We start from the raw sequence: 27,239 nt of genomic DNA on the forward strand, positions 1-27,239 counted from the left end.
ACTTCTGTTGCACTTCATGTAAAGAGCTGCTTTGTCACATAATCAGAAAACACAAATTACATGTATTGCAAAAACTACACTGCATATTGTCTAAGCCTGGTGGATAAAACTCACTTCCTTTGACAACCTTCTGTTCGGTAATAAGGAATCAAGATTTCGAAATTAAGCCCACTCATTTCAAAGAAAGCTTACTTTCACATGGTCTCTCATCACAATTCTGTTGCGTTTGACTATACTGTTGCACAACCTATTTGAATCTGTTGATTTAAAATTCATTTGCCTCTTAGACATCAGGCTCCAGAGATGATAACAGAAAGCAGCACATAGCAATTTCAGATATAAGGCCTAGGAGTCTGAGCAGACCCTTTGGGAGTTCCCAATGTGCCCTATGCTACCCATACCATTAAAAATACTATACAAATGGTGGCGTTATCTTCAAGGCTACTGTGGGGTGGGGACTGGGGCATACATCTGTTCTGATAGCAGCTTTGGAAGGGCACAGCAGTATTTTCCCTTAGGGTCCCAGGTCACATCAAGGACAATATGTACCGGTATATGCCTAACAACTTTAAGTTATTATATTTGTGCTGTACATGTTTCAGATTAAATAAGTTGCCATATTAAAATACAGTGGTACCTCAGATTACATACGCTTCAGGTTACAGACTCCGCTAACCCAGAAATAGTACCTCGGGTTAAGAACTTTGCTTCAGGATGAGAAGAGAAATCGTGCAGCAGCGGCGTGGTGGCAGTGGGAGGCCCCATTAGCTAAAATGGTACTTCAGGTTAAGAACGGACCTCCAAAACGAATTAAGTTCTTAACCCGAGGTACCACTGTAGTTCAAATTAGGGGTGGCTTGCCCATGAAGCGGGATGAGGCAGCCGCTTCGGGCAGCAGATCTGGACCACCTGGGAAGAGTAGTGGACACACCCTATGCTGCTTTAGCTGCTGCCACCTGCTCTTCCTCTCCACCCGCCACCTTTCATTCCCAAGCTGATCTTCACTCCTCTGAACTGGTGGTGGTGCACTGCTATTTTGTAGTTTGCCTCAGGTGCCAAAATGTGTTGGGTGTTTCATTTCAAATGTTAGATTCTGGTTAACATAACATTGATGTCAAATTCAGAGGGAGTTGGGGTTTTTGTAGTAAAAAATATATATTGGGTGTGGGCCCTGGAAAAGTTTGGCTCCCTGGCCCCAGTTGATCTTGCCATCACTGATATAAAGCTATTCTATATTCAAGCACTGTGTCGCCCATGAATGTTAACATTGTAAGTCATTACAGCAATGTTCTCTGTTTCCTCCTTCATGTGAGCGGACTCCCACTGGATTCTACAAGCCAGTTACCAAATTATACAATTTATTTATTCTTGCAGGTGATTATATAGTCATGACTATATACTTCGATTTAAGTAGAAGAATGGGATACTTCACTATTCAAACATACATTCCCTGTATATTAACGGTTGTCTTATCTTGGGTATCGTTTTGGATTAAAAAGGATGCCACACCAGCAAGAACAGCCCTAGGTAAGTTCTCAGAATTTTTGTGTGTGTCACTGTGGATTTGAATCCTGCCTATGTTCTTTGTCAGTAGAGAAATTCAATCTAATTTCCAGTGATCAATTGCTTCATGGCAAATATATATGTCAGAGAGAAAGAGAGATTGAGAAGTGGGGCAGGGGGGGGGGGAGAGACACCTTGCATCCTGCAAATTTGGACAGTCTGTTCCTGCCTGAGTAGTTTAACCATCAATCCCTCTTCCTAGGAAACTCTGGGAATTGTAGCTTTGTGAGGAGAGTCTTCCTAAAAACTCTCAGCACCCTTAACAAACCACAGTTTCCAGGACTTTTTAAAGTGGTAAAATAGGGATTTAATAGTATAGTGCAGATTAGAGCAGGGTTTCTTGGACTGCAAACTCTATCTTTCTCATTGTTTTTGAAGCACCCTAAAAATTCTCATACAACAGTGAATGGGTATATGACTGGGAACCCCATCCCTGAGTGATTGCTACACGATTTCTCTAGCACTGCTACTGCTTTCACTGCCCCACAGCAGTTCCCTGGGCTATAGATACAATCAGTTGATATAGTTCATACATCTATGGGCCAGGGCATTGCATTTTGGGTAACTTAAAATGGCAGGCAGCCACCACAGGTGGGAGCTGAGCTTCAAAAGTGGCACCACCACCTGCTGCTGCTATAAAGCACCCGGACTCCTAGCAGATAGGCAATGAATGGCAGTGTGCCCAGGCTGGGTCAGTGAAGGGACCATTCAGGCAAACAGGTACCTTGACCAGGGACCAGTCTGGCCCAGTGCTGGTGCCAGACCTAGTTCAAAGTACCATGGGACAATCAAAATGATGGTCACACTGACACAAACCCCAAACCCAAACCTTAGAAGAAAATGAAGTACTGTCACTACTAATGGTGAGTTCAAACACACACACACCCCGCAAGAAAATGTTGGAGAATTTCTTCTCCCTCTAGGGAAATCCTCCATTGGTAAAAACATCCCCACAATTTCTTTGCCCACAGATAGGGCACACCTAGTTTGGATTTGTTGTGGTATGCAAATGTATAGGTGCAGTCTCCTCCTTATGATATGACATTGTCAAGGTTGTTAATCCAAGCTGCTAGGACTACCATTGCAAGGTATCCTGAATGCAATGTTCTAAGAACAAGTCCACACAGGCAGGTGTAAATGAATGGGGCATGGCGGTAGATCCAACACGACAGGCAGAACTTTCAAATACTGCAACTCACCTCAAAGCACAATGAATGAGGTTTTTTCAATTCATCTACTCAGCTGTGAGTCATCAAACAATGAGAAATCAAAGTGAACCAACCCCAAGAGATTGGTCATGGTGAGGGAGATCAAGCAGACTGGAAAGGAATCCTGGTGCCCTTTATTACTTTGCTGAAGAGGTCGCGCTGTGAAAAGCACTACCATTGTTGTAGTGCGAAGTTATTAGGGGCAGTAGAAGGAGGACTCTGGACTGACAACTCAGAGCTCCTTTTCATGAACAGCGATGGCAGAGTAGTTACTGCATTTGGGTAACTGTGAGAAACCGGAGCCACAAGCAGACACAATTTTGATTCTGGACAAATCCCAAACCAATTGGTCCCAAACCAATTGCCCTTTCACATGGCCAGAAAGCATCACTATGCATACACAGAGTTCTGTGTATTATGCAACCACTCGTGGCAGTTCACAAGCCCTGTAGCTGGCTTACCAAATCTTTCATCTGCTCTACCAATGTCTAAGGGTGGGTTAAACCACAGAGCCTAGGGCTTGCCGATCAGAAGGTCAGCAGTTTGAATCCCTGCGATGGGGTGAGCTCCCGTTGCTCAGTCCCTGCTCCTGCCAACCTAGCAGTTCAAAGCACGTCAAAGTGCAAGTAGATAAATAGGTAAACGGCGTTTCCGTGCGCTGCTCTGGTTCGCCAGAAGCGGCTTAGTCATGCTGGCCACATGACCCGGAAGCTCCCTCGGCCAATAAAGCGAGATGAGCGCCGCAACCCCAGAGTCAGCCACAACTGGACCTAACGGTCAGGGATTCCTTTACCTTTACCTTTTACCAATGTCTAGCTCAACTGCAACCATCCAGTAAGCCCCCACTGTTCCCACTTTCTCCTCCTGCTGCTCATGCTTGCCTCTCCTTCCTGTGGAAGGACCATTTGTTGGTGGGGGAGGATTTCTTCCAGATAACACTAATATCCCACACAAACAATTTCCCCCACTTATTAGAAAAGCCAATATATGCAGATGGAGATTCTGCCTCCCTGTGGCTGCATCTTATCTGCAAAACAGTAAATCGGGGTGACTTCATATGTGATCTTCAGATGTCTACTGGGCTATAGTCAGGGGTGATGGGAGCTGTCATTCATAATATAAAAATGATCAAAGAGTAAAAAAAAAAAATCACACAGTAGGAACAGATTTAAAAATGCAGCCATCTAATAGCATCAAAAGTATAGCATCTGTAGTGTATGTCATGGGTTTTATTTCAAGGTAAAGAAGTAGAACATGTGACGTTCCAGATGATACTAAACAATGATGCCCATCAGCCCCAGCCAGTATGACCAATGGGCAGGAGGGATGGGAACTGTAATCCAACAATTTCTGGAGGAATTCTGGTTATCTACCCCCATCAAAGACACTAATTTTCCAAGGGCTGCTAGTGTAATACATATGCAAAAAATGCCACACACACACAGTTCAGCATACATATGCATGTCATATTGGCTTACTTCTGGGTAATTACCGGTATGTACAGAATTGCATGCTTATGCCCCATATAAAGCATGTTTCACAGATAGAAAAAGGGGAAGAGTTGTGTAACACTATCGAGGGACAAATATTAAAACTTTGTTATTGCCACTACTGTAGTATTGAAGAGGGGGGATGAGAAACAGGCATTGCCAGTGCTCCACCCCCCTAAAAATGTTGAGGGGTACTCTCATTTTCCTACTCATATTGAAATACTGCACCTCTATGAGGCCAAACTTAGATCCACAAAATGTTTAGGGGTATGTGTACCCCTGCATCCCCCCCGAAAAAACCCACTGGGCATTGCTAAATTTCTGCGTGTGCCCCCCCTACCCACTTTAGATTAGGCATAGTTGTGGAAATGAGAAATGATTGGGCACAGCTGTGAATAATATTTCTCTATCAAAAGTGTGATGAAATGGTGACAGAGCATGCTCTTGAATTAGATTTCCACAATGCTCGATTTTCTATGGGAGAACAAAGATCGTGTAAATGTCAAGTGGTTTTTAGCAGGCAGCAAAGTCCTCTGGCCCTGGCTTTCCACAAGCAGCTTGCTTATCACTGCAAACCTTTGTTATCAGTCTGATCAAAGGGAGGCATGGGTTAGAAGCTTAATCAGAGGATACTATTATCTTTTAAACATTTGAATGGCCAAGGGGAAACGAGGAGGTTAGGAGATATTTGGCTGCAGAGGTGCAAATCAGAATTCAAGGCTGCCCCGGGGGAGATATCTGCAGCAGATTTGTGGGACAGGGTAACGTCCTGGTTACCAAGATCCCATCCTCATCCAACAGCAGATATGTTAGCCATTAGGTCTTGGGAATCTTTTTGTAAGGAAATGTGACTCTTCTTGTCCTGTTGACCTGAGTCAATAGATGAGATTTGAAACCTGGATTGAAATAGGGTCACCACATAATGAATCGCAAACTTCAACACTGATCTACGAACCCTTTGTGCAAAAATCCAGACAGCATGTTGAGAACATTGCAGGCGTGGCTTGCATGCACACCCCTTCCCATCTCCTGTCTTTTGCATGTTCAGGTGAATGTCTGAATCCAGCTTGAAGTGTTGAAGCCCTTGCTGTCTGACTTCCCCCTGCTTCAAGACAGCAGGAAAGGGGAGGTTGTTAGGGTGGGTTGCAGGATCAGGGTGAACACAGTCCTGCTCACCTTACTGAGATCAGCTGTGGACAGGGTTGTGTTCACCCCAGTCCTGCTCTGAAGCATTTGATCAGGGGTCCTCATGCTTGCATGTGCCCTTAACTGATCACTTGAGGCAGCCTTTCCTGTGTGTGGCCTGAATCAAGTCACTGTATCTTTATTCCCCATCTGTAAAACAAGAGTGAGAACAACATGGCTCCCGGGATCTGTGGGATGGCACACTAACCAAATAGTATCAGTAGCCAAAAACACATCTACATGAAACTGACAGATAGGGATGAATCAGATCTTCTATGTATGTATTGATTATTGCATTTATATCCCAACTTTTTTCCAAGCATGTCAAGATGGCACACATGGTTTTCTTTCTTCCCATGTTATCCTCACAAGAACCATGTGAGGTAACCTAGGCTGAGAGACTATTCTGGGCCCAAGGTCATGTGGTGAGTTCCACGGCTGAATGGGGATTTGAACCCTCATCTGCCTAGTTCTAGTCCTAGTGCTAGTCCAGCGGTTCCCAATTTTTTTCAAGGCAGCACACCCTTGGCTCCATAAACTCATCCCCAATGCCCCCTAACCTGCCTATAAAAAGCATTATTCAAAATGGCGAACAGAATGAACCACTAAGGAAGATAATAAAACAAGAACATTCAAAACAGTAGCAATTATTTGCACATTTGCTCAAAATCCAGTTGAAACTATTTCGTTTGATTAATTCCACAAAGCTGGTGAACTTGAACCAGTGATTCCAGCTTTTTGAAGTCTAATAGTCATCTCCTGTGCCCCACTGATGCCCCCTTGGCTTTCAGTGCTCCCCTAAGTAATCCCACCACCCCCAGGGGGCAGTTCTGCCCACTTGGGGAGCCACTGTTCGAGTCCAATACTCTAAGCACAACACTATGTGGTGTAATCCTGTACATACCCACTCAAAAGTAAGTCCCATTAAGTTCAATGGAGCTTATTCCTGGGCAAATCGGGATAGAATGACAGTCTAAAGATCTTCTATTCAAGCACCCATCCACCATCAGTTTTGTTTGTTTCATAGTTGGGCATTTATTTAAGTCTGAAAGTGGAAACCCTCCCGGGCGAAATAGTAAGAGTGCCTGATTCCAAAAATACATTTGTTTACAATACAGCCCAAGGCTACCTGCTGAAAACATCCTTATGCCTCTATATCATTAATGTTAATTAGACAGAATGAATAGAGAGTCTCAGTGGGCCAAAAGCTCCCTGGGTGTAACTCCTATTAACCTCAGTTGAGATACATCAGAGAGAAATTTCGCTCAGGGAAATTAATTAGTGAAAATACCAGTGCTTTTGGCAGCTGCTCTTGGTGGTATGAAGAGAGGGCTTTATCCCCTTCAGCAAAGGTCTTAGTATGTGGTACGTTTTACGATGAAATAATGAAGATAATCAGAAAGTGGATAGGGAGTGGAGGAAAGAAATGGAAAATAATTCATTTTATCTGGAGCTCTCGAATGATTTGATGAAGGTATAATTCTACAGTATATGATACCTTGAGATCTTCAACGTATGTCAGAAGCAAGCAACATAAGACATGTGGGATGTACCTGATCTGCTGAGGCTTTCCACCAGAAAACCACCTGTTGCTCTTTTTCTGTTTTAGTAACAGTGTAGCACCCACCCATTGGAACAAACAGTTTTTCCAGTGGAACCACAAGAGCTCAGAAACCTGCTTTTTCTGTGCCTCCCCCTCTTCTGTTGGATAGCACTGCTGTTGAGATATCTGCGGGGGCCACTATTTGTACTGTCTGGAAACAATTGAAGACACTTTCCCCAAGTTGACAGGCTTCCCAAGCTAAATAAATGAGCCTTTGCTATGAGCGTCCACTTGTTCTAGTTTTAGGCTTGTTTAAATATATTTGCTGTTTCATGGTTTTTAACTGTTTCTAATTATCTTATGTGCAAATCGCCTTGAGATGGTGGCTTAGGCAGCGACTGATAAATCAACAGTAATAGCAATCGATCGTTTGTAATCCAGCCGCACAATTTAGACTGCGCAGATTGATTGGAAAGCCAATCAAAAAATGACCTTTGCTTACAAGTGGCACTGATTGTTTAAACAGAAAGGGGCAAATCCCTCCATTCTGTTCTGTTTTGGTTCCACACTGATCTGCTTTTCTTTTCTTTACACACACACACACACACACACACACAAAGAAGTCCTACCAAACTATATTGCGACTTGTGAAGCCCATGAAGAATGGAGTCATCTTTCTTCAAAGAGGGAACGATAATTGAATCACAGTTCTGTTCTGCATCTGGGTGTGTTTTCCTTTCAAAAACTTGAAAAGACATGCTTTCATTTGCAGGTATCACCACCGTATTAACCATGACCACTCTCAGCACCATTGCAAGAAACTCCTTACCCCGTGTGTCCTACGTCACTGCCATGGACCTCTTTGTGACTGTGTGCTTCTTATTTGTGTTTGCTGCTCTGATGGAATATGCCACCCTCAACTACTACTCGAGTTGCAAGAAGCCACACTGCACAAAGAAGAAAAAGTCGGTAAGATGAGGTGGGGGAGGTGGGGAACCAAACTTCTGAATTAACAGATGTTGAGTGGTATCCAACGTTTTCACTCCTCTGCGACATGCAGGAAATATTCAGATGCAGGAAATATTATGCAATTTTCCAAATTATTATGATAGTACTTCTGTGCTGTTTTCCAATGTTCCTTTAACCTGTTGCATTATGGAAATGTGGATTTTTGACTGATATGCTAGCACGTCACATCAAATTTCATTTGCACCAGTGAGTGTTCTGTGACACAACCATGAGCACCACTGAACATTAGAAACCAGGGCAGAAGGTTGGCATGGAAGTGTCGCTCCACTTGTTGGTATAATAACAACTTGCGCAATTCCCAGAGTAGTTTAACAGTCAATACCTCTTTCTGGGGAACGCTGGAGAAGTGTAGCTCTGTGAGGCAAACAGAGGTCTCCTAACGACTCTCAAGACCTTTAGGAAACTACAGTCCCCAGAATTCTTGGGGGAGGATCCATGTCTGCTTTAAGTGGCACCACAGCTCTTTAAAAGATGTGAAAGTGGCCCAAGAGAAGAATTGGAATACGGATTGCAACACAGTAGAACAGACTTTCCCTCCAGATGTTTTGTTCTACAACTCCTATCCTCCCTTGGCCATGTTGACTGGTGTGGATGAGAGTTGTAGTCCAGAACATCTGGCGGGCATAAAGTTGGTCAAATGTGGCAATTTTTCTATTCACAAGAGCATAGAAGCTCTCTCTTCTGCTTTACACAAACCATATTGAAATTTTACAATTCCTACGGTTTTGTAGCCTTGGCTTTATATATTTACAAATAAAAAGGTATTGTGATCTCTTTTTTTCCTCTAAGCCACAGGGGAAGGGTTAATATGTGCCTTTGCCTCCAGGCAGGACATTAATATGTAAAAGTTTCAAGTAGCTCAGTGATGTATTCATCCTTCTCTGAAGTAGTGATATATATATTTTCTTTAATGTTTTAATGCCATGGATGAATCATGGGGAGCACCCCCATGTCATTAAATATAACAGCCTGATTCATGACCTGTGAATCCCATTGATTTTAAATTAAGCTCACATTTTATTGCTTCCCGTTGAAACCCATGGAAGTGAAAAGAGCTTAATTTGGGCTGGATCTTGCCCACAGACAGGATCTGGGCAATTCAGTTTCAATACAGAATGTGAGGATCTTAGACGAAGATCCTCACATTCTATATCAAAACTTCCCTCCTTGTTAATATTTGAGAAACTGGCAAAAACAGTATAAACGTTTATACCATATAATGTGTATTCTAGTCATGTCATTTCTTCTGAGTTTTTCTTCTTATTCTCTGATTTCTTTTACTTGAGCTACCTGATGTCAGTTTCGGGCACATGATGGTGAGTACGGTTTTTAAACCTCTTTTTAAAAAATTAATACAGCCTAAACTGTTGCTATGAATGGAAATATTTTCTTCTGCTTTCTTCTTCCCCTGAGCTTTATGAATGCAAATTGAAATAAAACTGAAGTAAATAAATACTTCACCTTCATGCTTCTTTATACTTTGCCTTAATACAAAAACACAGGTTTTGATTCAACAAAAAGAATGTGTCTATTAACCTTAAGACTTTAGTTGTTTGTATTTGGCGCTAGCCCGCTGTGCAGCTTTTCACCATGCAGAGTTTATCAATGAAAGCTATGGACATGGTACAGTTAAGCTGTACCATTCCTTCCTGAATGCTGAAGTGGTACAGTCCTAGGGGGATGTCTGCACTCCATGATTTCTCTGCTTGTCTAGACTAGCCCAAAGTATCTGCATGCCAAAACTCTGATGTCCCTCTAGTAGCCAAGGTACTATCTCTTCTGTCCTCTCTTTCCCCCCCTAGAACTATTCTGTGCTAGAGATGAGGCCTCCTCCTACAGTCATCGCATTGAATAATGCCATGTACTGGCAAGAATTTGAAGACAATTGTATCTATGAATGTCTGGATGGGAAGGACTGCCAGAGCTTTTTCTGCTGTTACGAAGAATGTAAATCCGGTTCATGGCGGAAAGGAAGGATACACATAGACATCTTAGAACTAGACTCTTATTCAAGGGTCTTCTTCCCTACATCATTCCTGCTGTTTAACTTGGTGTACTGGGTTGGATATCTCTATCTCTAGAAATGGTGAAGGAAACTGTGTTTTCACACTTCTTAGGGATGGAGAACATATGGAAGATAAGGACCTGGCCAGTGTCATCGCACAGAGTAAAGGTCACCTTACGCTTTGTCATCAGAGAAAGAGAAGATTTTATTTACACCTTTGCCTGAAAAAAAACAACAAAATAAAATATTCATTTCAAGTATGAGATTATTATTATTTTGCTAAGCACACCAGACACTATTGTATAACAAATGTTTATTTATTGTTCCTACATAATGGAGGATTTGCTGGTGTGTTTTTTTCCTGGGTTACCACTTGCTATGTAGCGTTCCGGCAAGAAGGCTGAAGACAAGTACTCATTGATACATTATTCCCACCAACTTTAAAATACATTCTGGGAGCAAATGTTTATTGGTGTGGACTATCTATGATGTTCATTGAAAAGCCACTGGTATTCGTTTCATGGGATTTATAATATTTTTGTCTTGGTTTTAATTTTAGGGGTTTTTTTAAAAAAAATGTATGATTGAATTGAAACCTAAACATTTGCTTCTCATGAATATAGAGGTGTTGGTGTTACTAATGTAGCACCCCTTTAATACAAGTTGTGAAATTAATCTGACTGGTCGAACACTGCAGGAAATTATTTCTAGAATAACGTACTTGAATCTTGATAAGGCTTAGCTTGTTTATGGTAGTGTAGCAGATTGTAGCTGATTGGGTGTACGGTTCACTATATAATAGCACTAGGAGGATGTGATTAATTGCAGGCTACCATTAAGTTTCTTCCATACATTAGAGTTTCTTTATCATGGATATTTAGGAGTGAGGGAAAGCTACTGATCCATCCTGTTTTGTTTTATTCTGCCCGTGCAGAATAAAACTCATGTACCTCAGAGTGCAATTCTATACCTGAGTTATGCTAGCTGACTGGACTTAGGAAGTGGCAAAAACACCACTGACAGTGGAGATGACGTCACACCAACAGATGACCAACATAAATGTGAGTATAGAATTGCTCTGCTTATCACCATTCCATGTGAGCTCACATGTTATCCCTTGCACATTCAAGGGCCCCATTCATTCAATTGGAAAGCCCTAATCTGTATGTGCTATCCTTTGAGTTCATGAACTGGATAAGAATGGGGGGAAGTGCTTGTTAGTGAGGGGATTCCACACACTTTGGAGTAGCAGCACTGGTAAGCATTCCTCTGTATTGGCACAACAGAAACCTTATGTGTTCAAACAGGATTTTCTTGGGAAAGAAGTGAAATACTGCAGCTTCAGTTGTAATAAAGAGTGCATTTTGAAAAGTTATTATGGATGAAGAGATATTGGGATTTTTTAAAAACTACTAATAGATTTTAAACTGGAAATGTGTTTTGTACTTTTGGTACACAGACATTAAATTGCTGAAAGTGTCACTTTTTTGTGTTGTGCAAACTGTTCATTATTGTGAAGCCCTTCATATCCCTTCCAAGAGTCCTGTATAAATGTGCCAAAATATCGACATTTTCTTTTTCTAAAGTTTTAAGTATTACTTCTGTCAAAAAAATTCCACCAACTTTGAATAGAATGGCATTTTCAAAAGTGTACTCTCAATACCATCAAATGCCTTTTTCTGTCAATTTGTACCCTTAATTTTGCTTATTCCAAAATGGATATGATTGCCTGTGGTGCACAGTTCATATTGTTCTATTTATCTTCATTTTCTTCTGAAATTGGGAAGGCAAGAATGAGTCTCAAGAGCATGTTGGAAACAATAGTATGAGAAATATAGGAAATGGAATTTTCTTGATTTTTTTTTTTAAAGGAATGAATACTTAATTTGAAACACTGTAAAAAAATTACAAAATTAAGTGAAGTTCTGACATGGAAGCAAAGAAAATTAAGGGAAGGGCCACAGCTCAGTGGTAGAGCATTGTGGTCATTTTGTATACAAAAGGTCCCAAGTTCAATGTGGCATCTTTTCAGGGTTTTACACAGGACCGACTCCCATGTGAAACCCTAGAGAACCATTACCAGTCATGGGAAATGATATTTATTATTGGTCTGACTTGGTAAAAAAGCAGCCTCCTATGTTTCTAATATGTTAAATGAATTCAGTTTTTGAGAGCAAAACTCCATCACAAGGATAGAGTGTAGTTTAACACATACAATAGTCCTAATTATCTAGCTGGCTGGTTCAAGAATTTAGGAGGGCACTTCACTCTGTCCTAAGATACTCTGAAATATTTATCTTAGACTAAAATATTAATTTGTTTGGGTTATGCTACTGTTTTGTTTTTTTTAAAAAAAAGAACCTCAAAAGACTTCAGCCTTCTCTTCTTATGTATTAGGGTTGTGGATGGGGAGGTGTTTTTGAGTTCAGTTCATATTTTTCTAAAAGCTGTGAAATGTAGAAGAGTCTACACATATGTGTACTAAAAGTCATGGACCTCTGATACAAACAACATGAGCTATCATTGCAAAAACAAAGAAATAACAAAACACACCCCTGAATTGCTAACATAAGTATGAAAACCAAGCTAGTTATTGCCTAGCAACAGATCCTGCAAACACTCTATCCAATGAAAATCTGTGTATTTCAGAGGACCACGTTAGATTCTGATCATTGGTAACTGCACTGAGCCTTTCTTTGAACAAGTACAAAAATGTAATCCAGCTCCATGACCTTCAACAGGAAGTTAGACATTCATTTCTATAGGAGGCCAGTAGTGAAGCTGTGGCACTTCAGATATTGCTGGACTATAAGTCTCCTCATTCCTGACCATAAACTATGCTGGCTGGGGCGGATGGGAGTTGAAATCCAACAGCAAATGGAGGTCCAAAGGCTTCTCACCTATGTTATCGAAGGGGGAAAGCCACACTTTCCCCCCAATTACATAAAAATATGTAATCAGAACTCTCATTTTATAGGACAGTACTTTTATAGTCTAGCATTAGTTTTCTATGGGGATTCAGTCACAATACCGTGCCTTATCTGGACAATTAATTGTGTAATTAACAAACAACATCATTTGCGGCTTAAAATGCTCTTTTACCAAAGTACCTCATCTGATCAGAAGTGACTGATTTCCTAACTTGGCCAAAAAAAAAAAAAAAGCTCACAGAAATCTTGGACTGCCTGGGTGGTAAAAATCTTAACCCTGTGCCACACATTCATGCAAGACATTTATTCTATCTTGTTACAAAACAAGTGTGTTATGAAAATAGTGCAGACAATGCATCCACAGGCCAACATTTCAGGGGTCTGAAAGTCTCTTAAACCAATTCTCTTAGGAAAATTTCATCCTTCACCCTATGAATCATTGAGCATGGCAAATCTAAATTTGTACAGATATATAACCTAAGTGTTTAATATAACCAAATGTAGACAGGAATCCTCATCCGCAAAAATTCAACATGATAGCATCTGGAGATACTACAGTGGTACCTCGGGATGCGAATGGGATCTGTTCCGGAGCCCCATTTGCATCCTGAACACAACGTAAGCCGTGATGGCACGTCTGCACATGCGCAGGTCGCATTTTGCCACTTCCGCGCATGCTCGTGATGTCATTTTGAGTGTCTGCGCATGCGCGGGTGGCGAAACCCAGAAGTAATGCGCTCCATTACTTCCGGGTTGCACAACTCGAACGCGCTCAACCCAAAGCACCCAAGGTATGACTGTACTATTTGCATTGAAATCAATGAAACTTAAAAATATTTATCTTTGGCAGGATCATGGTCATTGCCCCCCCCCCAAAAAAATACCATGTAACTAAACGTTCTATGGCATCTGCCCTCTGAAAACAGTCATTGACTTGGTTTATGATATCATACTGGCATTTGTGTGGTAGACTGCTTATGAGATACGTTGAGGTCTTCCTCCTTTCATATGATCTATTGCTTCTTCATTGCCCTCGTTTCCACTTTGATCCATTGAATTTATTACTGATTCCTTTGCTTGCCTTCCAAATTCCTGTGCCTGTATTTCTGGAACCAGATAGCTATTACATGGCTTGAGTACAGCAAGACTTTGGTGGTCCGCCACAGCTTAAAATAAATTGTTCGCTTTAAACAATAATGCACCTAGAGAAACTAGATTCAGGTAAGTGATCAGTGAGCAAAACCCCACTTCCAACAAAACAGAACTCATATAAACATTGCCTATTTTCCTTGTGTGTTACGAATTACCTCTGAAGAGGGTATCAAGCACAACAAAATCAGATGGAGACAAGCATGCAATTCACTTAATCTCATTGGGATCAGCATGAAGTAAAATGATTTGCAATTTGGGTATGCGGTGCCATAATTATAACAGCATGAGGATGCCCTCTTTAGGGAGTAATGAACAGTTCAAGGGCCTATGTAAGCTTCTCAGCTCTTCCCTACCATTTTTCATGACTGTTCACTGTTGTGCTCGTGTTAGTTCTGGTAATTATTGTAGACAAGAAGTCATGTCCAACCAACTCATATTGAAAGCTGACCCATTGAAATCAATGGGCTTCAGCTACTCTGGTGTTTGATGTCACCCTGTGCCCCTGATAGGAACTTCCTCCAGTGAATGAAGTTTAGCCAATTGATCACCAGTGCTGGAGGACATTGAAACAACCACTTTTCCAGCCTTTCTTCTTTCCTAGGATGCATTCTTCAAGTACCTTATAGAGATGTGAAATAGCATACGGCCTTGAGCTAACTTTTGCCTTGATCTGCTTGTCCCAGAATTAAGCAAGGGCCACAGCTGACTTTGTGTCATAACGTTGACTTTTGCCGGGGCTGAAACCATTTCTAGAATGGATCCAGGGATCCTGTTGTTTTCCAGAGCATTAGACCTGATCTAGAAATTTACTGATGGAACCACAGCCAGTGGCTTAGGGGACTGTTTGAATGACGCTGCAGCCAGAGATTACTGAGAGCGAGAAAAAAAAATGCCTCTGGAATGACATGGCTGTAACATCATTTAAGCAGAGGCATAACAGGCTGTGACTATGGCAGGCTGTGAATTGCAACACTGCTGCCATAAGCAGAGGTGCCTCCACCCCATTTCACTGTCTCAGCTGAAATGGGAAGGTGCTCCTCCCCCCCCCCCCCCGCACTACTGCTGCTCCAACACCAAAAGCCTTATTTATCAGGCTCACATGGCAGCAGAACACTTGCCAGGGCAAGTGGAACATCCGTGGGGGCACTGCCCCATGGTATTCCATCGCTGCTTCAGTGGGCCAATAAGCTAAAGAAAGAGCCCTACGCAGAGATGCTGATGGCAGTGCCACCCACACTATTTATCATAGGAAGATCGCCTCCCACAATGAAGCAGGCTTTTTTTAAATACAAAAAACCAAGAAAGGAGTCAAAAATGCTGCTCCACTTTCAGGGTTGACGTAGAGAAAATAGGGTTCAGCACTAAGAGCTCCAGCTTGCTGGATCCTACTGAAAATGAACATGCCTGTTTCAGCTTCCACGATCCATTCTAGTGATTTGGCTGAGTAAGAATATAAGACAAGCTTGCTAGATCAGGCCAATGGTCCATCTAGTCCTGCCTCCTGTGGTCAACTAGACGGCTGGATAAATTATCAATAATAATAATAATAATAATAATAATAATAATAATAATAATAATAATAATTTATTTATATCCTGCCCTCCCCAGCTGAAGTCGGGCTCAGTAGTGCTACTCCCTTCCCTGAAAATATTCAGTGGAAAGAAATGTAGCAGTAATTTCACCCCACAACCCTATAAACATAACTGCGCAAGTCATTTATTTGGTTTATTCCCACTAATGACAAGGAGGTGCCATTTTAATCTGGAGCTGGCGGATCCAACTGTGATATTGGAGCATCCCTGCTGCAGTTCTAACTGGTGTTGTGATATCTCTTCCAAGCAACTGTTAACGCATCCCTTGGCTTTTGAAAATAATGGAAGGGAAGAAACATAATTTGCAGGCATCGGTGACAATGCTTGTCCAAGTGTTTTATATTTTATTTTGCCACATAGAAGCAATTAAAAGTTTTAAAGGAAAGGGCAAGAGGAATTCGTAGGAATTGTTCTTTGACACTAAAAACCCTTGCTTTATCATTAAGATATGCTGTAAAATAAGCAACAGAGATCTTCTGCTCTTTATTGCCATTTTTTGTCCAGTAGAAGCGAACGTTTCACATATCAAAACTTCCCCCATTGCAGAACCTTATGTCAACTGGCAACCAGCAATCATGTTTCCCCATAATATTAAAAGCAGCATTTGTTGAGCATTTAGTGCCTTGTAGAAGCATTCTTGTTTTTATGGAATTCAGTGCTCAATTATTCACCGGTGCCAAATTCATTCTTCTCCCCCCCCCCATAAAAATTAAAAAATAAACCCTATCTGCACTCACAGGTAGATGAACATAACTGCACTATACAATATTCTGTTGATCCAGCCCATTGGCTGTAATTTACAAGCCACTTACGCTGGACAAGAACTGCAGCTCCCCATGCCCTTGGTTCTCAAATAAGCAGCACTACGCTAAGTGGTCCTTGTACTAGAGCCTTAACCTATGAGCTAAAATGCTATACAGCATGTCTGAATTAATTGGCGTATTGATTTCTCATTTGTTTCCATTCCCAACTATTCTGTGCCATTTATTTCTCCCAAGGAAATGAAGCTTCCGTGATCCCTTCAAAACGGGATTCACAGAAAAAAATTTGTTCAAAGACAGAGAAGCCAACTCAAATAATTTTAGAATATTATTTTTTATGCTCTTAATACCGTATATTGCATTTGGAACGAATCACACTACTATAAGTGAACATAGGCCAAAATACATCCTTCTCCAAAAGGGGGAGGATAGACAAAGGGCAGTTTTGCATGGCATGGTAAGCCAAAATATAGCTTAGCCACATAATGCAAATGTGCAGACTCCCTTAACTACAGCTTGGGGTTAGTGAGGCAAGAGCCTCACTAGTATGGAAGATGCTGAGCCGAAACATGAGCTCCTCTCTGGGAACCTGCATATTTATGCAGTCCCATTAAACAATGGTTTGGTTACCATGTCACGCAAATCAGATCAAACACTGTAAAAGGAGCAGGTTGTAGAATACAATGCAACTCTGCTGAGTTGATCTGCCACAGCTTAATATAAATTGCTCACTTCTGAGTTGAACAGAATTCAAGAAGCCCACGTCCTTACTATTATAGCTTCTTGTTGTTGTTGTTCAGTCATTTAGTCATGTCCGACTCATTGTGACCCCATGGACCAGAACATGCCAGGCATTCCTGTCTTCTACTGCCTTCCACAGTTTAGTCAAACTCATGTTGGTAGCTTCGAGAACACCATCCAACCATCTCGCCCTCTGTTGTCCCCTTCTCTGTTGTCGCCCTCAATCTTTCCCAACACCAGGGTCTTTTCTCTTCTCATGAGGTAGCCAAAGTATTGGAGCCTCAGCTTCAGGATCTGTCCTTCCAGTGAGCACTCAGGGCTGATTTCCTTCAGAATGGAGAGGTTTGATCTTCTTGCAGTCCATGGGACTATCAAGAGTCTCCTCCAGCACCATAATACAAAAGCATCAATTCTTCGGCGATCAGCCTTCTTTATGGTCCAGCTCTCACTTCCATACATCACTACTGGGAAAACCATAGCTTTAACTATACGGACCTTTGTTGGCAAGGTGATGTCTCTGCTTTTTAAGATGCTGTCTAGGTTTGTCATTGCTTTTCTCCCAAGACGCAGGCGTCTTTTAATTTCGTGACTGCTGTCACCATCTGCAGTGATCATGGAACCCAAGAAAGTATTATAGCTAGCTGACACAAATTTGTATGGCCTTTGTAATATCAATGGACCAAAAAGGCATAAATGATGCAGCATGAGAGGGGATGCTGTCCCTTTCTGCCTTCTCTCTAGAACTGACAACACCTCACAACCAACCTAATGAGTGATAGAGCAGGAGGCAGCTGTCAGTGCCAGAAGTACTGATGGCTGCTGTGGTGGGGGGACTGGAGTCCAGTTCCACTACCAACAGAAGCACGCCAGTATCAATGCTGTGATCTTAGTCCACAATTGTCCACTTTTTAAACTATGCTTTAGGGGAAAATAATAATATTTGGACTACATATGAAACAATGACATTTTGTGCTGCTGTATTCTTGTCTAAGGTATATGCAGGTCAACTTCACTTATTGGTTGAACAGCATCTAAAGCAAGGTTGGGGAGCCTGTAGCCCTCCAGATGTTATTGCACTCCCATCATCCCTGAACATTTGGCATACTAACTGGGGCTGATGGGAAGTTCTCCAGCCCTGCTCTAGATGTTATTCAAAGATAGTCAGTGAAGTTCCTCTCGCAGAACATCTTCATTCAGCGAGGAAAGTTCAGATTATTCAGACATTTGATGACTACCATTATCCCAAGGTACAAAACTGAGATTTTCCTTCAGTCTTTATTTCTTGAGGTGATAAAAAGTGCTACTTAATCGGACAGGGATTATGCTTTCAAGAGAAGAAACGTAAAAGTACTATAAAATATTTTTATATGCTGCCTACACACCTTACTTTGGATATGTGACTCATGTAGCTTACAGAACTCACATTTCCCAGACCGAGATGTCTTTATGGGCCATTGGAGGAAGAAGACAATCCAATTAGAACCACCCACCAATCTTTTCTCTTCCTCTTATTTTCAAACTGAATTCGTTTCTCATCTCCCACAAGACATGCACATATCCAAAAATGACCACAATGCCTCAAGACCTTATCATTAACCTTATCACTGCTAAAGTCCCAGGTGAAGTAGAGATGAATGAGCCAGTAGAAAAGCATTTGCAAAGAAAGGAGGTGAGTGACTTAGCTTTTCAGTTTTGTTTCAGAGTTCCATGGGTAGTCCTCCCCCCCCCCACTTTATTCCAAATATTTTTGCATGACTCACAAAGCTCAGTCAAGGAGGTGGAAATTAGTGTTTGACATTTCATCGTCACATTGATAGTCTACCAATTAGGAAGTGTTGCAAGGCAGTTGTATAGACTGAACTATCAGCTATGACAATGAAATGCAACCTTCCCATTCAGTGGCAGTAGAGCACTGACTATCAGATGGAAGGAGCAGAGAGTAAGATGATGGTCATTTGCATCATGGCTTGTTGTGTACTCCCAGAAGCATCACCTAGCTCTGTTGAAGGCATAACATTGGGAACTGTTGGGAACAGAATGTTGAACTAGACTGACCTTGCTTAAATCCAGAGAGACAAGTCTTTCTTATGCCCACCTCTGGGTCACTGAGCAATGTGTCATGTCTACCCAATTTAATCGTCTATACAAAAGTTGTGCCAACTCTCTGCAGCTTGCTACAAATTATTCTCTAAATTATCCACACTCAAAAAGTCCCCCCTCCCCAAATTGCTTCAGTTGACTTGCAATATTACAAGGTTAAAGAAAATAGTTTAACATCAGATCAGGAAGAAAAATCTGTCCACTCCCTTGTCAATTTTGACAAAGCCATAATGTGCCAATATACTTAGGTTTTTCAGCACATACCCCAAAATGAAATGAAATTCTTGCGGAGGTTCTACATACACATATTTTAAGATTAGTTATCAGGAAGAAGCCAAAAACACACTTCTGGACCTATCCATATTAAGGGATCCGACTCTGTTTTTAAATATATATGAAAGCTAAGGTATGCATCTTCTTTTTACTGTGACACGTCAAAAAGAACCAAATAATCAAAATTGTACACAAAAAGGAACAAACAAGCTTGAAAATATTCTTGGATGGAGAATTTGCAGGATCAAACTCTTTACTTGTGTTGTCATTGACTGCAAGATATTGTACCATAATAACACAACAATTATAGTTATAGTTATATTAGTGAAAAGAAAGTAACACACCCAACTGTACTGTTTGTTTTGCAGCTCACCTTATAGTCATTTTGATTTGGAATACTGTTGAACTACAACACAATTTTTTCAAAAAAAAAGAATCACATACAAAAACTACAGAAGGTTCATTATTTTAAAACTGGTTTTCCCTTCTTCATTAGCAGTACAGCTTGTGATGTTTTAGTGAACTGAAAGTATACTTCTGTGCCCAAAATGTGCCTTGATTAATACAGGTAGCACTAGTGCCAGTATGCCATTTTAGCTTAGGTAGCAATTTTAGTAATGTTCACATAAAGACCCAACCAGTCCAATAAAGCCAGCCATCTTTTATTCCCTACACAAGCATTTCCAATAGAAAGCTGCCCTCTTAAAGACACATGCGTCCAATTTTTGTGTTAAAGAGGTAGGGCTGTGCATCTAGACCAATATTTATATTTGTATTTTGATTCTAACATTTGTATTTCTGAATACAAATAAAAGCGCATATTATCAGAACTTGGTAATGTGTAATGTGGTTATTGATTCCTACGTCAGGCACACTATTTCTTGAGAACCATGTCAGAGACGGAACTTGGATACACATCTGGGTTGAGCCATGAGCTGGGGGATCAGGCTCTGAATCAGTCACAATTCGGAGGGCAGGGAGGGAGGATTGGGAACCAAGCCAGAGGTCAGGGCCATAAATCAGGGCTGAAGAGCAAACAAGGAGGAAGAAGCAAGAAGGAAGCGAGGAATACGATCACAAACAAATCAGAGCTAGAGGACAAACCAGGAGACAGGAGCAAGGACCACAGAATGACCAAAGCTACAGGAATACACTGGAACAAGAAGCTTTCTTACACACCTTCCTGTCCAGAACTCTCAAATTGCCTGCCTGGTCCAGGACCTGAAAGTACATTACAAAGTAGCTGCTCCTTTGGTGTTCAATGGTTCACCATATGGAGAACTGTATATGGGTTTGGCTGCTCCCTGCACTCTGTGAATTTGGCCCTTAAGATTAAGTTGCTGATGCGCTGTACCTCTGGCCTCTCCCTCTGCCTCTCACCCCTGGCTTATAGAACATGTCTGTTTTCAGTGGGGCTTGCTTCCAGGTAAATGCACATAGAACTGCCCTCTAACTCTGCTGGCCCTAAATAGCAACAAAATCTGTCCCCAGAGAAAGTAACCGTACCACTGACAATCTTATAGGTGTATTAACAGAAATACCTTTGTTGTGAATTCATACATACGTGAGATAATTTATGAGAGAGCACAGTGGAAACCAGACCTTTAGGAAATTTTACTTAAAGGTAAAGGGACCCCTGACCACTAGGTCCAGTCATGGCTGACTCTGGGGTTGCGGCGCTCATCTCGCTTTATTGGCCGAGGGAGCTGGCGTACAGCTTCCGGGTCATGTGGCCAGCATGACTAAGCCGCTTCTGGCGAAACCAGAGCAGCGCATGGAAACGCTGTTTACCTTCCCACTGGAGCAGTACCTATTTATCTACTTGCACTTTGATGTGCTTTCAAACTGCTAGGTTGGCAGGAGCAGGGACCGAGCAACGGGAGCTCACCCCGTCATGGGGATTTGAACCGCCGACCATCTGATTGGCAAGTCCTAGGCTCTGTGGTTTAACCCACAGCGCCACCCGCGTCCCTTATGTTACTTAGGAGGACCTTATTCCTGCATTGCAGGGGATTAGACTAGATGACCTCCAAGGTCCCTACAATCCTATGATTCTGCGACCTTATCTTCGTTACCTAGCATTACAATGTCTGGAAATTGTTTTTCATATTTAGTGCAAGATTTCATTTAACGGCAATAGCGTCTGAGATAAAATGGATGTTCAGCTATTTTTATTTTATAAAGTCTTCTGTCAAAATACAGGCAATGCTATTGAAAGGTGCACATTTCCCCATTCTTTCTCTGCCTGGGATATATTCATACTTAGGCAAAAACATTCTGCTTGCTACTTCAAAAATGGTCAAATGAAAATTCTGTCAATGCCTTATGCAACAAGTGAGAAAGCAATGTGGTGACTGGTGAATAAAGGCCTGAAAAACTCATGCAATGCAACTCAGTTCAGATGCAATTTCAAGTATGTCATTTAAGGTAAAGGTAAAGGGACCCCTGATCATTAGGTCCAGTCGCGGACAACTCTGGGGTTGCAGCGCTCATCTCGCTTTACTGACCAAGGGAGCTGGCGTACAGCTTCCAGGTCATGTGGCCAGCATGACTAAGCCGCTTCTGGCGAACCAGAGCAGCGCACGGAAACACCGTTTACCTTCCCACTGGAGCAGTACCTATTTATGTACTTGCACTTTGATATGCTTTCGAACTGCTAGGTTGGCAGGAGCAGGGACCAAGCAACGGGAGCTCATCCCATCGCGGGGATTCGAACCGCCAATCTTCTGATCAGCAAGCCCTAGGTTCTGTGGTTTAACCCACAGTGCCACCCACATCACTTATAGACTGTCAAATAACCAATAACTGGACACCAGTGGTCCCATCTGCACTATACGTTGAAAACACTATGATACAATTTTAAATAGCCATAGCTTCCCCCAATGAATCCTGGGGATTGCAGTTTGTTAAGGGTGCTCAGAGGAGACCCCTATTCCTTCCTCGGAGCTACAATTCCAGAGATCTCTGGGAAGACAGACCGACTGTTAAATCACTCTGCAAATTACAGCCCTTTAAGACAAACAGAAGAAATATAGATTGGTGTACTGAGCTGGATAAAGTTCTAAAATGGATTGTTCCTCTCATGGCCTTGGGAGAAAACCAAGATTGCACAAGCATAGTCTTCACAAACCGACCACAAACACAGAGTTAACTGAAACATTTCTCTGGCAATGGCAGGTTGGCAAAGGTAGGTCACAAGCATGGCAATTAATGATTATTACCATTCCCTGTATGTATCTATTAAGGATTGTCCATCTAAGTGTGCATCCATATTTATGATTATCTGTGGGGTTGTAGGGAAGAATAAGCACTATTTGTGTGAACCAACCCTTAGTTACAAAAAGGTTAGCTGTTAAAATGTGGTTAATCATCTACAGTGGTACCTCGGGTTACATACGCTTTGGGTTACATACACTTCAGGTTACAGACTCTGCTAACCCAGAAATAGTACCTCAGGTTAACTTTGCTTCAGGATGAGAACAGAAATCGTGCTCTGGCGGCGCGGCAGCAGTGGGAGGCCCCATTAGCTAAAGTGGTGCTTCAGGTTAAGAACAGTTTCAGGTTAAGAACGGACCTCCGGAACGAATTACGTACTTAACCCGAGGTTAAACTGTAATCAGCTTTTGAGTGCCTGTTTTGGTTGAAAAATACACATATGTGACCAGATGACTATTATTAATAGCCCTGTTTGGTGAACTGCCTTTTAATACAGTCGTACCTCGGAAGTCGAATAGAATCCGTTCCAGAAGTCCTTTCGACTTGCAAAAACATTCGGAAACCAAGGCACAACCTCCAATTGGTTTCCAATTGCACAGGCACGCCGGAAACAATAGCCATGCCAGACATTCGGCTTCCAAAATAAGAAAAAAGAAAACCAGAACACTCACTTCCAGTTTTCAATCATTCGGGAACAGGAACATTCGACTCCCAAGGCATTTGGGAGCCAAGGTACGACTGTAATTCTATTTCCATTAGATTACAATATTTTTAAGAACTGCATTTTTATTTGCAGGTGTAATTGCTTTACACACACACACACACACACACACACACACACACACACACAGTTTGTTTTGAATTGTTTGCTGTTCTGTATATGCCAAATTGTGTGTGTGTGTGTGTGTGTGTGTGTGTGTGTGTGTGTAAACAGAGAATATAGGGTTGAAATGCGTTTGGTCATTATTCCATTTTGTTTTATCGAGTAGTTTTATATTCTGTTTACAATCTCTCATTATTAGTTACATAAAGCACTTGCATAACGCCAACTCTATGCTAATTCAGTTGGCATTATTTGGAAGTTCAGATCCAAAGGAGAAAATAGCAGCTTCTCCCATTTCTCCCATTTCTGCATACATAATACGACTGGATTGGCAAAGGGATTATACTCCACCACTATTCATGGGGTATCATCCTTCACCCCATCTGAGGCTGCAGGGCAGATCAAGGGGACTGGGAGTAGGATGAGGGAGAAGTTTGATTCAGTTTGCATTGAAAGGCAAAGTTACCTAATTCACATACTCCAAAACAATATTTGAACAATATTCAATCAGCTCACACTGATTTCAGTGGGAGAGTTAAGCACGTACTCAAAATCTAACACAATGAAACCAGGAGGATTGAAAAATCCTTATTTGTGATGGGTTGTGTCCTTATTGACTAGCACTAGCATCAGTTCATTAGTTAAATACATGTTCGTGGCAATCTACATATCGTTATGTTCCTACAAGTGTAATATTTTAGTTAAATGAAGAGCAACAGAGCAGGTTCACACCGTTTCTATAAGAAGCACTTTTTGCAGACCTGGCTGCTCATTCTGCAAGAACCCAGTGGTTAGCACAATTGTCTGGTTTTCTGATTGCCATAAAATATGCCTATTAATAACAGCAGGTAGGCTCTGTGAATAGAAGAAGCAACATGAAAACTGGTCCCCCATGATCATCTGCACATTTTTACAAGGAGTTACCAAGTATATAATCTATTTCCTATGTGTTTTAAGTGGACAAATCGTCTTGAACCTGCTTTAAAAGAATCAAAGAATAACACTTTCCACTGAACTAGTGATTTATTTCAATTTCGTCCTTTTTAATATGCTTTCTTCTACCCCTTTTTTCTGCTACCTCTGATTCCTTTTGCCATCAATCCCATTGAACTCATCGGGTGGTGCTCACTGCTGTGTTTGATTATTCTGGGGTTTGCAAAAATTACTTCCATTTTTCTGAGGCCAAATTCTTTGCCCTGGGTTTCAGCCATTGTCGAGTTTCTGCAACCCATGGGATAATGTCAAAATGAAGGTGATTACCTGTCTACAGTGGTCCGTGCTTTGGTGACCTCCCAGTTGGATTACCATTATGTATTATATGTGTGGCTGCCCCTGAAGACGATGCAGAAGTTTCAGTTAGTGCAGAATTTGGCTGCCAGAATTTTAACAGGTACATATGGCCAGCCTCAGACATTTCGCTCCCTGAAGCGGTGGATAAGATAGGACCCCCTCCAATCCCATCTACAAAGGGTGATAGGATCGGTGGTTGAATCTTATGTCAACACTGGTGACAGGACCCATTCCTGGGGGCAGCAGGATGGCTTAGAAGGTGTAGGACGAGTTGTGCTGTACATACAGATTTTTCCTCAAGCCCCGCACTGCCACTCCAGTTCTTTAGCATCTGCCACCTAAGGCAGCTGCTTTACTTTGCCTAGTGGTGGGGTTGGCCTTGCTGGTGCCACCAGGTTTGCTCATAATGCTCAAATCATTGAAGAACTTCAATGGTTGCCTACACTGTTGGGTCCAATTGAAGTAGCTGAGATTTACATTTAAAATCTGTAACTAAATACCTGAAAGGGAGCACCTCTTCATATACCAGCCTGCTTATGTCTTAAGATCCTCAACTCAGTCCCTGCCCTAAGTGTTGCTTTTCTCAAAAGTGCATGGTTTGAAGTACATATGAAGAAGAGGGTTTCTTCATTGGTGGTGCCTTTGCTTTACAATATTTTGGGTACCAGGTTAAGATGTTTTTATTTACCCAGACATTTTAATTTGAATAATCCCTCACCCAGATTTTCTCTAATGACTTTTGGCATAGTGGTTAATATTGTTGTTTTATTGTATTAGGATTTCAGTAATTTATAAGCTGAAGGTTGGATCCAGACTTAGGCAGTAAACCCATTAAAAAAAAAATATCAGTTGCATAATATGGCAGAGCACATGTAGCTTCCAGAAGTAGATGAAGATTGGCAGCTACTTTCTTCCAATGGTGTCTATCTAGATCCGAGACAAAACAATATACCTCGTTTCATGTTCATTTTGGAAACTGTTGAAAAGCGTATTTCTTGAGAGCCTTTCCTTCCATGCAAACTTATCTCTTTCTCAAAGCATATCCCTGATCTCTTTCTACTCTTCTTAGTTCCTCTAGAACAATATTCCATAACCAGGTGCCATCCATATTGGACTGCTAGAAGTTGTAGTTCAAAACATATGGAGGGCACCAGGTTGGCAAAGGCTGCTCTACGGTCACTCCCTTAGGACAAAAAGAATCTACTATGTCTCTCACCGGGTAACTGAAGGTGCTACATATCACTTTCCTTCCTATAGTCTTCACTTTTCCTCTCTAGAGCATTCTGTTTAACACTTTACTGCTGCACAACAAACTGATTATGGAAGAAAATAGATAGGCTTAGTGTTGATTTTCCCCTTGATGTTTTGATTGTTGATCTGTCTCTATTGATCTCCCTCTCTTTATACTGCAGTAGCAAACCAAACTTCTCCTTCCTATAGAAATTTTTCCTGCTGGCAGGAGTGTGTACCTGTTTCTCTTTTGCCTTACCTAAAGAAAACAGAGCTGTCCATTATGTCATTTCCCTAATTTTCCCAACCAAAGAATTTAAGTAAAGTGTTGTTAGCCATGATGGCTATGTACTACCTCCACCATCAAAGGCAATATACTTCTGAATGCCTGTTGCTTAGAATCACAACTGAGGAGAGCGAAGCTGCCCTCAGCAATTCCCATAGTGTTAGTTGGTCCCTGTGAAACCACGATGCTAGATTAAATAGGCCTTTGACTTGATCCATCAGAGCTCTTCTCATGCTCTCAAGAAGGAGAAGTCAGAGAAGACTCCATGCCAAACAATAACTCAGCAGATAGACCAGGAAAGGGAGCAGTGAGGCTATAATGTCACCTGGACTCTTGCTTCCTAGTGAATTTCTTTGCCCAACGTCCGCTCCTGCTACATATAGAGGTCTCTTGTTTGGCACCAACTCCAGACTAGATGCTGGACTGAAACAGTGGGAAGATTTCTCCTCTCACTGGAAAAGTGTGGTGAAATGGCTCCCCCAATTACTCCGCCCACAAACAGGGTGGGCAATTTGGAAAAGCCATCTGGACATAGCTAGGAACATAGGAAGCTGCCTAACAATGAGTTGGTCTATCTACCTGCTGCTGTAAAATAACCCAAATAACTGGACACCTGCACTATACATTGAAAGCACTATAGTCTATCTTCCTGCTACACTGACTGAAAGCAGCTGTCCAGAATTTCAGACAGAAGTCGTTCCTGGTCCTCCTACCTGGGGATACTGAAGACTGAACCTAGGATTTTTTGCATGCAGTGGAGCTGCTTTGCCACTAAGCTGTGGCCCTTCCCTTAAGAAAATCCAACTATCACCATTGGCAATC

The 27,239-nt window shown here is 41.7% G+C and overlaps 1 protein-coding gene and 2 long non-coding RNA genes across 3 annotated transcripts in view; 1 reads left to right on the plus strand and 2 right to left on the minus strand.

Moving 5' to 3' along the window:
• Positions 1–12,367, plus strand: part of GABRG3 (gamma-aminobutyric acid type A receptor subunit gamma3) — a 302,573-nt gene extending 290,206 nt beyond the window's left edge. The window contains exons 7-10 of the mRNA XM_083734488.1: positions 1,375–1,527; positions 7,762–7,958; positions 9,305–9,334; positions 9,821–12,367. Of these exons, the coding sequence (XP_083590614.1) occupies positions 1,375–1,527; positions 7,762–7,958; positions 9,305–9,334; positions 9,821–10,099 (659 nt within the window). The 3' untranslated portion in view covers positions 10,100–12,367. The remainder of the gene's footprint in view (positions 1–1,374; positions 1,528–7,761; positions 7,959–9,304; positions 9,335–9,820) is intronic.
• LOC310842591 overlaps positions 1–27,239 on the minus strand; it is a 112,744-nt gene that overhangs the window by 13,502 nt on the left and 72,003 nt on the right. The gene's annotated exons all lie outside the window — the stretch shown is intronic.
• LOC310842577 overlaps positions 1–27,239 on the minus strand; it is an 84,460-nt gene that overhangs the window by 4,198 nt on the left and 53,023 nt on the right. Inside the window, exons 2-4 of the long non-coding RNA XR_014563232.1 lie at positions 7,819–7,936; positions 7,619–7,724; positions 5,217–5,363 (exon numbers count right to left, since the gene is read on the minus strand). This is a non-coding gene — a long non-coding RNA (uncharacterized lncRNA). The remainder of the gene's footprint in view (positions 1–5,216; positions 5,364–7,618; positions 7,725–7,818; positions 7,937–27,239) is intronic.

Source organism: Podarcis gaigeae (assembly GCF_964106915.1).
Source record: "Podarcis gaigeae genome assembly, chromosome: 4".
Lineage (NCBI taxonomy): Eukaryota > Metazoa > Chordata > Lepidosauria > Squamata > Lacertidae > Podarcis > Podarcis gaigeae.